General features: G+C 51.0%; 1 protein-coding gene across 1 annotated transcript; it reads right to left on the bottom strand.

Annotated features, from left to right (window-relative positions):
* Positions 1 to 4067: 4067 nt before the first annotated feature.
* Positions 4068 to 12403, bottom strand: APOL6 (apolipoprotein L6). The gene is made up of 5 exons (XM_032836736.1): positions 12381 to 12403; positions 9832 to 9913; positions 7750 to 7870; positions 4977 to 5808; positions 4068 to 4166 (listed from the first exon to the last, which is right to left on the bottom strand). The coding sequence occupies exons 2-5, from the start codon at positions 9893 to 9895 to the stop codon at positions 4068 to 4070; spliced, it is 1116 nt and encodes a 371-aa protein (XP_032692627.1). The 5' UTR covers positions 9896 to 9913; positions 12381 to 12403.
* Between the last annotated feature and the right edge of the window lie 225 nt (positions 12404 to 12628).

Genomic DNA, 12628 nt, shown 5'->3' with positions numbered 1-12628 from the left:
GGTGAATTACAACTGTGAATTAAGGCTATCTCTCCCTTTCTCCCCCTCCCCGCAAACACACATCTTTCTCATTTTCTCAAGAGACCAAGAAAGGGTTCAAATCACTTTCTGATACCCTTTCTGCCAGAGAGCTATTTCTTGGAATATAACATGTGCATCCACTAGAACACATGGCCATTTGGTTCTCTTTCAGCTGAAAGTTAGATTTTAGATCCAGGGGACTGTGATTTACAGATGACCATATTTTGCATTTCATCACGAATTCAAGGGCCACCTGGAGCTCATGGTTGAGGGTGGACCTCAGTGAGCTGGGGTGACACGGGAAGGCCCCTTGAGGCCACCCCCAACTAGTCTGGGTTTCTGAAACCTAGTCTGAGCCCCTCCCCCATCCCCAGGGGACTTGGGGTTTAGCTTACTGACAGAGACTCCTAATTTCTTTCTAGTCGGGTGGGAGGCAGGGCATGAGCAGGACGGTTGATCTCCTTTTCGCTCCTGTCACTGACCTCAGAACGGGCAGGACAAATTCATCGGCCACTTTGGAAGGCCCAGCATCTTGGAAAAGCCTGGAGCTTGTGTCCATGGCGGCATCGAGGGGCACCTGACAGCTGTTGGCTCCGTTCTCATCTAACCCTGCGATCGTGTGCGTTTTCTTTGACAGAGAGATTACATCTCAGATCCCATGGACTTCTCAGGACTCCTGGGCCCCCCACAAAGAACCGCGCTCAAGCTGTTAGAGAGAGGACAGGAGTCCGGTGGGGTCCCCCTGAGCAGCACGGATGGCCAGCCATGGTAAGGACGGGCATTCTGTCACGTCTGCCCACAGTGGGCACCGCACCTGCACGCCCGCACGGATCCCCGGGTTTCACTCCGGCCTCACCTCGGGGCTCACGCACCTGAACGCGGACACCGAAGCAGGCAACCGAGGGTCGCAGGCGGCTCTCCGATCTCCTCTCTAACTCACTCTTTTCCGTTTCCTCCCAGACAGTCCAGGGAAGAAACGAAAGCCCCCGCGGAGGGACGCCCTGTTCTGGGCTCGGGATGATTATGGAGAGCGCGCCTTTAGCGCCAGGAGGATGCTCGTGCACGATATTAAACGTGGAGAAAACTGTTTATTCACTTCCTGTGGACGCACAACGAACACACCTTTTAGAACCTCTAGAAGGCAGAAGGAGAGGCTTATTGGAGCCGGAGTCGGGAAGGACAGCGGCCCGGGGAATCCGCTTCACACGGAAGAGCGCGCTCCGGAGAATGAACCGTGTCTACAGGGGTTCCGCCTTACTTACATCTTGTAAAAGCTCTAACCATGACAGATTCGCAGGCAGGCAGGAATCCTGGGTTTACCAGAAAGGAATGCAGGCACGAGGAGCCGTGAAGGGCATCTCAAGGACAAGATGGCTTTCCTGACCGCAGCCTGTTCGCAAAGCAGGTGTACACGGCATGGCGCATGCGCGGAGGGCCCTAAATCAGGCTTCTGTTGGGAACCGTCTCTACACGGTCGTGTTTACTTGGAAATCTAAAGTGGCTTCCCACGTATCTCAGGCCTTAAGAGAGTTTTTCTGTCCTCTTTCTGCTCATGAAGAACTTCTGAGAGGCAGCGAGAACAGCAAAAGCAGGAAGCGCAGTGGCTCAGACGTGGCATGGCGACTGTCTAACCCCGCGAGGGGAAGGGGTGGGAAACGGACTGGCAGGCTCTGGCCTGAAATGGGGACAATGGCTCCCTTTCCCCTCCACTCTTTAAATCTTTCCTGTTTCCCATGATATATTTCACTACTGTATTGGGGGGGTAGGTAGAGACTCCCCCTTTCCCTTTATAGGGTCCTTCTTTATCCAGGGACCCCAATTCGGGGACTTTATTTTAAAAAAAAAGAAGTCGTAATAATCACGCAACAAGCTTTTGGCACACAGATAGTCATTTTACCACTATGCATAAAAAAATTTTTTTTTGAAAGATTTTATTTATTTATTTGACAGACAGCGAGCATAAGTAGGCAGAGAGGCAGGCAGAGAGAAAGGGGGAGGCAGCCTCCCGGGAGAGCAGAAAGCCCGACTCCGGTCTCGATCCCAGGACCCTAGGATCATGACCTGAGCTGAAGGCAAAGGCTTTAACCCACTGAACCACCCAGGTGCCCCTGCATAAAAAATTTTTGAAATAATCTAAATGTTCCTTAAAGAGGAGGGTAATCAGTGCAGCCCGGGCTGCTCTTCATCTCCTGCCTCCTTTCTCCATTCGCGGACCCTACAGCACCTACCGCTCAGGCCAGCCTCTGGCACAGTAAAGGCTTGTGACCCAGTCCTGACCAATCAGAGTGCACTGTCTCTGGACCTCTGCCCGGCTCCTCTTCTCTTGGGAGCACCCAACTGGAAGGACGGCACTGGGGTGCGGGGGTGGGGGTAGGGAGTTGTTGGGGGGGGGCTCTTTTCTGAACCTGATGAGGCCTGTCATCAGGTTGCCATGGAAAGACAAAGACCTGATGACATCATTTTTATCCTCCATCGAGACACACCTGAAACTCGCTCTACCCCTAAGTTGTCTTAAGCACGAATCAGTCACCTCCCTTTTTTGTGTAAGCCAGTTGTAGGTGGCCTTTGGCTACCTAAAATGGAAAGTGATGACTAACACATGTCTAATTTAAACGATTATATATATAATCAAGAAAATATTTTGTAACATAAAAAAAATCAGTAAAAACTGAGTGAAATAGAGAATGGTGGGAAAATATTGCCAAGTGGAAACAGCAACATGGAAAGTTCTAGATCTGTGAGCAAATGAGGGAATTGAGAATGAGAGAGAGAAAACTCTGGGTTGTAGGAAAAAATCTAGTATGAATCTTGAGGGAGGGTCCCCAGTGGGCAGTCTCAGGACAAGTATGGAAGGCTTGAACACTTGAACACCCCAAAGCAAGAGAAGCACAGGATGGAAATTCTATGCCAGACTGCCAACAATCATCACCCTTGGTTCATGCATTATTTCTAAACCTTATGTGGCGCCTGGGTGGCTCAGTCAGTTAGGAGTCTGCCTTCGGTTCAGGTCATGATCTCAGAGTCCCAGGATCGAGCCCCACATCGAGGTCCCTGATCAGCAGGGAGTCTGCTTCTCTTTCTCCCACTCCCCCTGCTCCTGCTCTCTCTCACTCTCTCAAATAAATAAATAAAATCTTTTTAAAATTTTCAAAAATAACTCTTATGTTTTACTTGCCTGAATTTTATTTTATTATTTTTTAAAGATTTTATGTATTTATTTGATAGAGAGAGAGCACAAAGAGGGGGAGTGGCAGGCAGAGGGAGAAGGAGAAGCACACGCCCCCTTGAGCAAGGAGCCAAATACGAAACTCGATCCCAGGATCCTGGGATCATGACGTTAACTGAAGGCAGACGCTTAATCAACTGAGCCACCCGGTGCCCCTGCCTGATTTTTAAAAATTTGAATTTAATGTCCATGCACTGCTTTCAAAATAGTAGCTAAAACATAAGAAAGAAGTAGGTTGAAGACAGGTGATTTGGGAAGCCTGGAGAGGTCTTCGCAGATTCCGAGGACATCCTAAGTTGCTCTGAACTTGGGGAGGAGAGGAGGGCTCCTGGGCTTCTCTCCTTCTGGATGGAATCTGGTCAAGCAGGTTCCAGGGAGTGCAAACCCCCGGTCTCACCCAGCATTACCTCTGATGAGAAAGGGAGGAGCACAGCAGGCAGCCGGGTCCTCGGAAAGGTGAGCTCGAGGTGTCCCTCACCTCAGGGACCCTCTTGTCCTGTCCTCTGCGTGGGATATAGAGCCCACACGAATCGCTACATGCTTCATGCAGACCTACTGTGTGCACGTGAGGGAGTGGGACACAGGAGAAGCAGCGGGAATGAGGCGGCGCCTGAGCAAAGGGATGGGGGACAGTGAAGAAGCAACGTGGCGAAGGACAGGCAGGACAGGTGGACCTCGCCACAATCACTCACTGATGGCGCCCTCAGGCCCCAGTTGGACCTCCTGGTGGCTAAGTCTCCAAGCATCGCCTCTGCCAATCCAGCCTGTCCCTACCCTGTCCCCTTTAATTCTGCTCAGAGGTGCCTGGACTCAGCCTGCCCTAATCCTCTCCTTTCACCACTCCTGCCTGGGGCCGGAGCCAGAGACCCCCGGCTCCTTCTGAAGATGAGATCCTGGGCCTTTTCTCTTGCAAGAGGTTCTGTAAAGAAACAAAAACACCAGTCACTGGAGGGCGCTCGGGGCAGCCTGGCGGGCGGCTCTGTGTGCTGCCTCTGCCGGCAGGCTTCCTGGCTTGGTATCCTGACTCCGCCACCCCCAGCTGCGAGTCACAGAAGCTCCCAGTTTCCCACAGCTGGTGCTGGCCTAGCGGAATTTCTCCTAGTCCTGGAGGCTCCAGCCAGTTGGGTTTCTGGTGGGCCCTCCCCCCGGCTCTGCAGGCGGTCACCTTCTCGCCGTGTCTTCCCACGGACTTTCCCTCTGTGTGGGCACAGGCAGAGAGAGAGAGAGAGCCCTCCTGTATTCCCTCCTCCTCTTAGAAGGACACCAGTCTCCTAGGATCACCCCTTCCTAGGACCTGAGTCAGTCCCAGTTGCAGTCCCAGTTGTAGCCCCTCTGAGGCTGATGGCTTCAACCTGTGAAGGTTCGGGCACACATTTCAGTCTGCGACACTCCCCGTGGCTCAGTGGCCTCTTCTGCACACCTGGGAGGACCCTGTTTCCAGCACATGGACCTCCAGGAGCATTGAGACAGAAATAGAAGCCATGACCAGGTCTGTCCAAGACAGATGCCATTATCATCGAGAGGTCCCTGATGTCATTTGGACGTCCCCTTCCCGGGCCACCAGGTGTGCCACATCCTCAGGAACATCCAAGAAAACCACACACACACACACACACGCACACACGCCGGCTCCCTTAACAACCTCTCCTTAAATCTTGGTGCCCATAAGCCCCGGTTAGTTCTCCCCGCCTCCCTCCAGCCCTACCCACGAGGGATGTGGCAGTGTCACCTGCTGCTGAAGGCTCTCGTAGAGCTGGGTGAGTTCTGTCAGCTGGTCTTCCAGCTCCCAAGCGTGGGCCCTCAGCTCTTCCGCCATCTTGGTTCTTGCTCCTTCCTTCAGTTGCCTCCAGTCGCTCAGGAGGGTGACCATGTCCTGGCAGAGGGAGAAGCCAGTCACAGCACCACACAGCACGCGAGCACTTTTCTTTAACAGCACCTCTGTGCCCTTAAAGACCCTTTGCACCTGCCTGCTCCTTCGGGCCGAGAGTTGGCGAGTGGTCAGGAGACGCTTGGCGGCAGTGGCCAGGCGTGGGTGGGCTCTGGCCGCTTGAAAGGCACGTATGTTCCTCTTGACATTCCTGATGTTACTTCCGCAATTGAAGGCCTTCTTTCCGACACTCATGGCATGGAAGACCTTTCCCTGAGCCTCCTTGACCTCGTGGTCACAGGTGAACACTAGGCTGCTGGCCCGGGTTTGAGCTTCTTGATTCTGGAAGTGTTCCATAACGTCGGTGAAGATGCTGGTGAGGCCGGCTGCTGTCCCCAGAGCTTTACCAGCGGCAGAGAGCATGAGACTTCCTCCTATTGTTGCTGGTGCGAGGACCAGACCCAGGATGCTCATGGCGTCTGAGACCACAGTGATGGAGGTGGCCACCATGTTGGCCTTGGTGACTGTTCTGTGGGCTGTGTCGATGTCGTCTGCAAGGGCATGGAGCTCTCTAATTTCCACTTCTAGCTCCTCTTTGAAGATGGGAAACTCCTCCAAAAATATTGTTTCTTCAGCCGACAGGTCCTTATCTTGTTGCCGCACACCTTCACACAGAAGAATGTACTCCTGGTCCCTGTGGGTGAGCAAAATAAAGGTTTTGCTTGAGTCTCTCAGATGGGAAAGTCACATTCTCAGTCAGGCCCATTGCGGTTTCTGGATGTTCTTGCCAGTCTTGAATCCTTCCTACCTCTCCCTGATACAGCTCTGTCACCTCTCACCTGACCATGGGGGAGTCCCAGAGCATTGTTGGGAGCCGTAGCTTCTATGAAAGAGAAGAAACACATAAGAGGGGTTTCTGGAGGGACAAATGGGAGAAACAGCCTTGCCTAAGAAATGGAGAAGGTAGATTAGACCCGAGGGGCGCGTGCAGCTTTGTTCAAAGAGACTGACACCCAGGAGGGGCAGTGAGGGAATGCTGAGAATGGAGGCAAGATAAAGAAGCTGGGTCTAATGGGGGGACTGGTGTGGGAAAAGCAGGAGAAAGAGGAGACCAGGTGGAGGTGAGTCAGAGGAAGGAGAGGCCACATTGTACAACGTAGCCTACACCGCCATGACCTCGAGTTCGGCTTCTGCAGTGGCCTTTGCCTCCTTCTGGGGTTGAACACTGAGAGGGTTGAGGTAAATTATCACTAATATTCCGAAGGTTCTCCTTGGCACTTGGCCAGCTTTATTGGACAACTCAAGCAGATAGGATGGGTCCTTCATGGAAGATGTCAGGGACAAAGGGCCTCTCTTCCCCGGGGTCTCACAGTACAAAGTATTAAGGGATCTTTGTCACTCCAGCAGAGTTTGGCCTTTATGGGACAACAGTGTCGGGGAAGAGCAAGCCTATTCCTCTGGGCACTTTCCTCATGCCGAGGACCATTGGTGCATCTCCAGGGCGAGAGCTTAGGAGGCCCGGCGATGGCATTCACCGGCCTAGAGGAGAGAATCAGAACTGGAAGGAACCCCAGGGTCCAAGCTACTGCCTTTACTTGTCATCAGAGGGAACAGAAGCCCAGAGAGGAAACGGGACTCGCCCAAAGAGACGCGCAAGGTGGAGATGGAGCTTGGAGCCCACCGCCCCCCTGGGTTGCCTCTCTCTCCTCTGTCAGCCGATGTTAGGAGTTCCCCACCAGGGGCTATATGCATATACCTTTCAATCTCTCTCTGTCTTCACACACACACATATGTAATTTCTCAATGGAAAAGGTGAAAAACCAAATATACTTCCAAGGAAACCCCTTAGTGATAGTAACGAACGTACTCAGGCCCCGTGATCAGTTAATCACCTGCTATAAATCAGTTCACAGCGTGGAATGCTGCCGGGGGCTCGCAGGGCAAAGGGGGAGGGATGAAGGCCAGGAGAGGGGACACTGCTGAGGACCCCTACCCTTTGCGGATGCCACAGTCCGTCCATCCCTGCCCTTGTGTTTCCTCAGGGTGAGTGGGGACAAGGAGACAAAAGGACAAGGAGGTGCAGGAACAGACAGCCCCACTTTGTGTCCCTGCCAAGTTTTCTCTTAGCGTAGCTGAGAGAGAACAGGTGCTGGGCTTCTTGTGCTTTCGAATGAGCCCAAACGTCTCCGATGTGGACTTCCCGCCACCGCGCTTCCTCACAGGGCCCCAGGGCTGGCTGACAGGTGCAGCGTGGCTGTCCCCCTCCAGAAGGCACCGCCTCGCAGACGGCTTCCCCTGCTCACTCAGTGGACTCAGGTGGACTGTCCACATTGTACTTGAAGCTTGTGGTGGGGGGTGTCGGCTGCGGAGCAGCCCCCCAGGGCCAGACTCCTTCCATGCGGTGACACCAACGGGCTCTTTCGGTAATGGCTGCACCCACGTGGGCCCCACCCCAGAAGCGGGGCAGTTTCTGCCTTTCCGGGCCTACTGCCCGATGTCGGGCACCTGACGGATCTGGCCTTCTCTCCAAAACACGCAGCTTGGCCGTGGAGTACTTGTTCCCCTGTGGATATCAGGATGCCTGGAGCGTTTCAGCCGGAGCCGCCCTCCCCAGGGACAAAGCCCTCCCCGTTACCTCGGGCATTCCGTCCCTGCCTCATCGTCCAGAGGCTCCTGCCACCCCAAGGTTGAGCTATTTCGGTCCATGGGAGGATTAGAGGCGTGCTCGGGGGTCACATGACGTTCTGCTTGCACACCTGGAAAACAAGGTTACCGCAGGTGCCAGGAAACCTTGTGAATTTCAAGATGCGACGCAGGATTTTAGGTTACGTAAAATCAAAATAGTAATGAAATACTGGCAACGTACTAAATATTTGCAAACTGCTGCCCGCAGTTGCTTTAGTGCAGTATGCACAGAAAGTCAAGTCCTCAGCTCAAGAAACTGTCACGTAGCCACATACCCGAGGAATCACCGCCCTAATCAAGATGTAGGAAAGCAGCTTTCTTTGACCCACTCGCAGTCGTACTCACTCCACCCCGGGGGGTAACCAGTCTTCCATAACCACTGATCAGTTTGCTTGTTCTTAAACTTCATATAAATGGAGTCATTTGTTTGTTTGGCCTCTGTCACTCAACTTAATGTGTGTGAAATTTGCTCCTGTTGCGGGTATCACTGGTTTTAAAAATGATTGCTATGGAGCATTTCATTCTATAAATACACTGCAGGGCGCCTGGGTGGCCCAGCGCTTAAGCATCAGACTCTTGATTTCAGCTCAGGTCATGATCTCAGGGTGGTGAGATCGAGCCCTACGTCGGGCTCCAAGCTCAGTGGGGAGTCTGCCCCTCTCCCTCGGCTCCTCTCTCTTTCTCTCAAATAAACAAATACACTACAATTTGTTGATCTGTTCTTCCATTGATTGACATGTTTGGGTTGTTTCTGGTCATTGACTATTATGAATGAATTGATTATATTGATTAAAAATCATTTCACAGAACAAGGCAACAACTTACGAGGTCCCTTTGTATAAATTACATTCCAACAGACATTTTATATTCTATTAATAGTGTGAGGACTGCAAAAAATCCTGCCAGCGCATACAGGTGGTGTCTGAAATCCATCTACTTGCCAAGTGTTGAGACCTGGGGGCCAGGGATGGCGGGGGTGCTACGTCTTATCTAGAGAAGGGAGCACTTCGATTGGGTGTGTGCTTGTTTGCACAGAGTTGTTATCCATTTTTTTTAAATTTGTTTATTTATTTGAGTTGGAGAGGGAGAAGCAGACTTCCCACTGAGTAGAGAGCCCAACGCAGGACTTGAACCCAAGGCCCTGGGATCATGACCTGAGCCAAAGGCAGACACTCAACCAACTAAGACACCCAGGTGCCCAGTTGTAAAGAATGTAACCTCGGAGCTATATCCACTCTCAGGTGGGGTGGGCTTTTTTACTAAGCTCCAGGGCACTGAATGGGCTAGCAGTGGCCTTGATCTAACTTAGATGATTGGAAAAGAGACTCCAGATTTGCAAGACAGGAAGCAAGGAGACCAGTTAGAAGCTGTTGTGGTGGTTAGAGCAAGAGAGGACAGCCGTTTGGATGAGACTGGCAGAGCAATGAGAGAGGCTGTGTTTGCAGGAAGCCCCGGGATTCATCAGGGGATGTGGGACATGGGAGAGCAGAGGCCAGGATGACTTCAGGCTGAGTCAAATTTGGGGCATCAAGGACTGTTACAGGGAAGATTTTATTTCCTGAGATGGGAAGGGTCGAGGTTTTCTGGGCAGGAAATAGACTTCACTTTGGGGTGGGTTAAGTTGGATGTGCCCATTAGACATCCAAGCGGTGCTGGATAGAGGATCCCTGTTCTGGCTAGGAGAGTCAATCTGGGAGCCATCTGTGTAGAAAGTACTTAAAGCCATGAAATTGCAAAAGAACCCTAGGAAGAAAGTACTGGTAAAGGTCAAGTGTGGTCCATGACTGAGGTCCGGAGTACCCCGACAGGTAAGCCCACGAAGAAGACAAGAAAGCAGCAAGAAGTGGAGAAGGAACAGTGGGTGATGTACAAGGAGAACAAAGAATTTGACACTTTGGAAGCCACATTCAGTGTATCTTTGTATTTTTAAATGTTCTGGGAGGCATTCTCCTTCCCATCTTTCTCTTACAAAGACATCCGTGGATTCTGCTTTACCTTCTAATGAAAATGGCTGGGATGGAGGAAAGCTTACCTTGGCAGATTTCAAGGATCTCTGCGACTGTGATGCTCAGAAGGGCGTCTCTGCTCTTTTCCATATCAGAAGAACAGGGAGTCTGGCTGGGAAGAGACATTGTTTTAACCTTCCAGAGGAGGAAACCGACCTATCGTTAATATAGAGACGGTGTGGTAAAGGGGATTGGAAGCCCCCCTCTGTCACTTACCAATTCTGAAATTTCAAGAAAATTAACTCACTGCTCTGTTTATTTTTCCTTCTCTGTGAACTAGCTAGGAAAATGCCAACCCCAAATAAATAAATAAATAAATGTTGAGGGAAATACCAACCCCAACAAATAAATGCAGGATGTCCTACATTTCTGCAATTATAAACAGGATAAATATCCTCTATCGAAAGGAAAAGACCCTGATATCCATTGAGAAAGCAAAACCAACCACATACATGGCTTACAGGAGATAGATCTGAAGTACAGTGACCCAGAAAAGTTAAAACTAGAATAGACAAAGTCAGAGCAGCCCAGGAAGGTAGCTGCGTCTATGAAGGGTAAGTTAAGGGCTCTATATGGTGGGACTGTTGGGTATCTTAATTCTCGCGTTAACCACACGAATCTATACATGGGAGGAAATTGCCTAGAACTAAATACACACACTTGCTCACACACATGCATGCACACACACACACACACACACACACTCCAGTGGGAGTCAAGCTGGTGGACTCTGAATAAGTTGGTGGTTTGTATCAATGTCAATTTCCCAGTTGTGCTACCCTAGGACAATGTTGCAAAACCTTACACCAGGGAATCCGAGTAAAGGGGTTACATAGGTTCTCCCTGTATTATTTCTTACAACTGCATGTGAGTCTACCATTATCTTGAAATGAAAACTTAAAAATACCATAGCATCCACCTATTGGAATGGCTAAAATCCAGAACATCACAACCCCAGATGCTGGTGAGGATAGATATGGAGCGACAGGAACCCTCACGGATTGCTGGCGGGAATACAAAGACACTTTGAAAGACGGTTGCGAATTTCTTAGGAAACTAAACATACCCTGACCATGCGGTCCAGCAATCACATTCCTTGATATTTACCCAAAGGACTTGAAAACTTGTGTCCACACAAAAATCTGCTCACGGGTATTTATAGCAACGATATTTGTAATTGCCAAAACTTGGAGAGCACCAAGATACCTTTGAGTAGTGAGTAAGCAAACAGTGGTCCAGCCAGATTAAGGAGTATTAACCAGCACTGTAACAAAGGAGCTATCAAGCCATGGAAAGACCTGGGGGAACCTTAAATGCATATGACTAAGTGAAAGTAGCCAGCCTGAAAAACTACGTTCTGTGTGATTCCAGCTATAGGGCATTCCGGAAAGGCATAATTCTGGGGACAATAAAAAGAGCCGTGGTTGCTGGGAGCTGGGAGGAGGGAGTGGTTAATAGAGCACAGAGGATTTTTAGGGCAGGAGACTACTCTTCCAGATTCTGTAATGGTGGATGGACCCACGTCATTATACATTCACCCAAACCCCAAACCCATAAAGTATACAGCACCAAGAGAGAAACCCAGTGAAACTATGGACTCTGGGATATAATGTTGTGTCATTGTAAGCTCACCAGCTCTGACATGTGTCCCGCTCTGGTCTAGGATGTTGATGGGGGGAGCTGTGCATGGGGGGGAAGAGGGAGCCAGGGGGTGTATGGGAAATTTGTCCTTTCCCCTCACTTTTGCTGTAGATCTAAAACTATTCTAAAATATGAAGTCTAGGGGTGTCTGGGTGGCTCAGTTGGTTAAGCGACTGTCTTCAACTCAGGTCATGATCCTGGAGTCCCGGAATCGAATCCCAAATAGGGCTCCCTGCTCAGCAGGGAGTCTGCTTCTCCCTCTGACCCTCCCCCTTCTCATGCTCTCTCTCTCTCATTCTTGCTCTCTCTCAAATAAATAAATAAAATCTTAAAAAAAATAAATAAAATATGAAGTCTATTAAAAAAAAAGAAAGAAAGAAAGAAAGAAAGAAACAGCCAAACACGCAGATACAACAGGGAAGCATTCTCCCTTCCCCAAGTCTACCCCCTCCCCACCAATAAACCTACAGTCCCGGGACCCCTGCTGGTTGTCTTTGCACTTTGGAAACAAGTCACTTAGCCTCTTTCTTTCGCCAAGGATGACCCTCATGGGAAACACGGGTCACCAGCGAGGACTCCTACACTCTGGGGACCGACCCTCTGGTCTAGCTCTGGTTGTGGGGGGTCCCCAGCTGGAAGAGGGGAGATGTATTCTGGTCTGTCCTATCACCTTCGTAATCTTGTATACGTTTAAACTTCAAACAGCCCAGGAGGAGCAAGTCCTACCCTGATTTATGATAAAAAAAGTTGAGCTTCAGTCCTTTCCCGAGGCCGGAGCCCTGGCAGGACCAGGACATGAGCCCCCGTGGCCCTGGTCCCAGACCTTTGTCCCCAGCCAAGTGCCTACAGCCCCCCTCCTCCGCCGCTGGGCTGTCTCACTGAGGCCTCGGGGGCCCCGGTGGGGAAGGACCCCCACCCCGTGCCCTGTCCTCACCTCTCCGGGGCCTCTGGTGTGGCGGGGTGCTGCGGGGGGACTGACGTGCAGTGCAGAGTCTCCAGCAGGTTCTGCTGGTTTTCCAGCAGGTTCCCCTCCCTCCCCGCTCGGGGGAAAGCCCGAGGCTCTACTTGGCCTCTTCTGAGTCAGCTGAGAACTTGGATCTGCGCTTCATGGGCACAGAAATGGCACAAACTGAAACACTTCCCGCAAGAGCAGGGCTTACGGAGAAATGGTTTTCACTTTTG

Source organism: Lontra canadensis, unplaced genomic scaffold, assembly GCF_010015895.1.
Source record: "Lontra canadensis isolate GAN:19392208 unplaced genomic scaffold, GSC_riverotter_1.0 scaffold93, whole genome shotgun sequence".
NCBI classification, from domain to species: Eukaryota; Metazoa; Chordata; class Mammalia; order Carnivora; family Mustelidae; genus Lontra; species Lontra canadensis.
This window is presented reverse-complemented; position numbering and strand designations above follow the sequence as displayed.

What these genes read in the sequence shown, in the direction of transcription:
- APOL6 (XM_032836736.1), bottom strand. Translation starts at nt 9,895, where the DNA reads ATGGAAAAGAGCAGAGACGCCCTTCTGAGCATCACAGTCGCAGAGATC. An exon ending in GCAGGGACGGAATGCCCGAG is followed by an intron (nt 5,809 to 7,749) that starts GTAACGGGGAGG and finishes GCTCACCCACAG; the next exon opens with GGACCAGGAGTACATTCTTC. An exon ending in ACGAGAGCCTTCAGCAGCAG is followed by an intron (nt 4,167 to 4,976) that starts GTGACACTGCCA and finishes GTTTCTTTACAG; the next exon opens with AACCTCTTGCAAGAGAAAAG.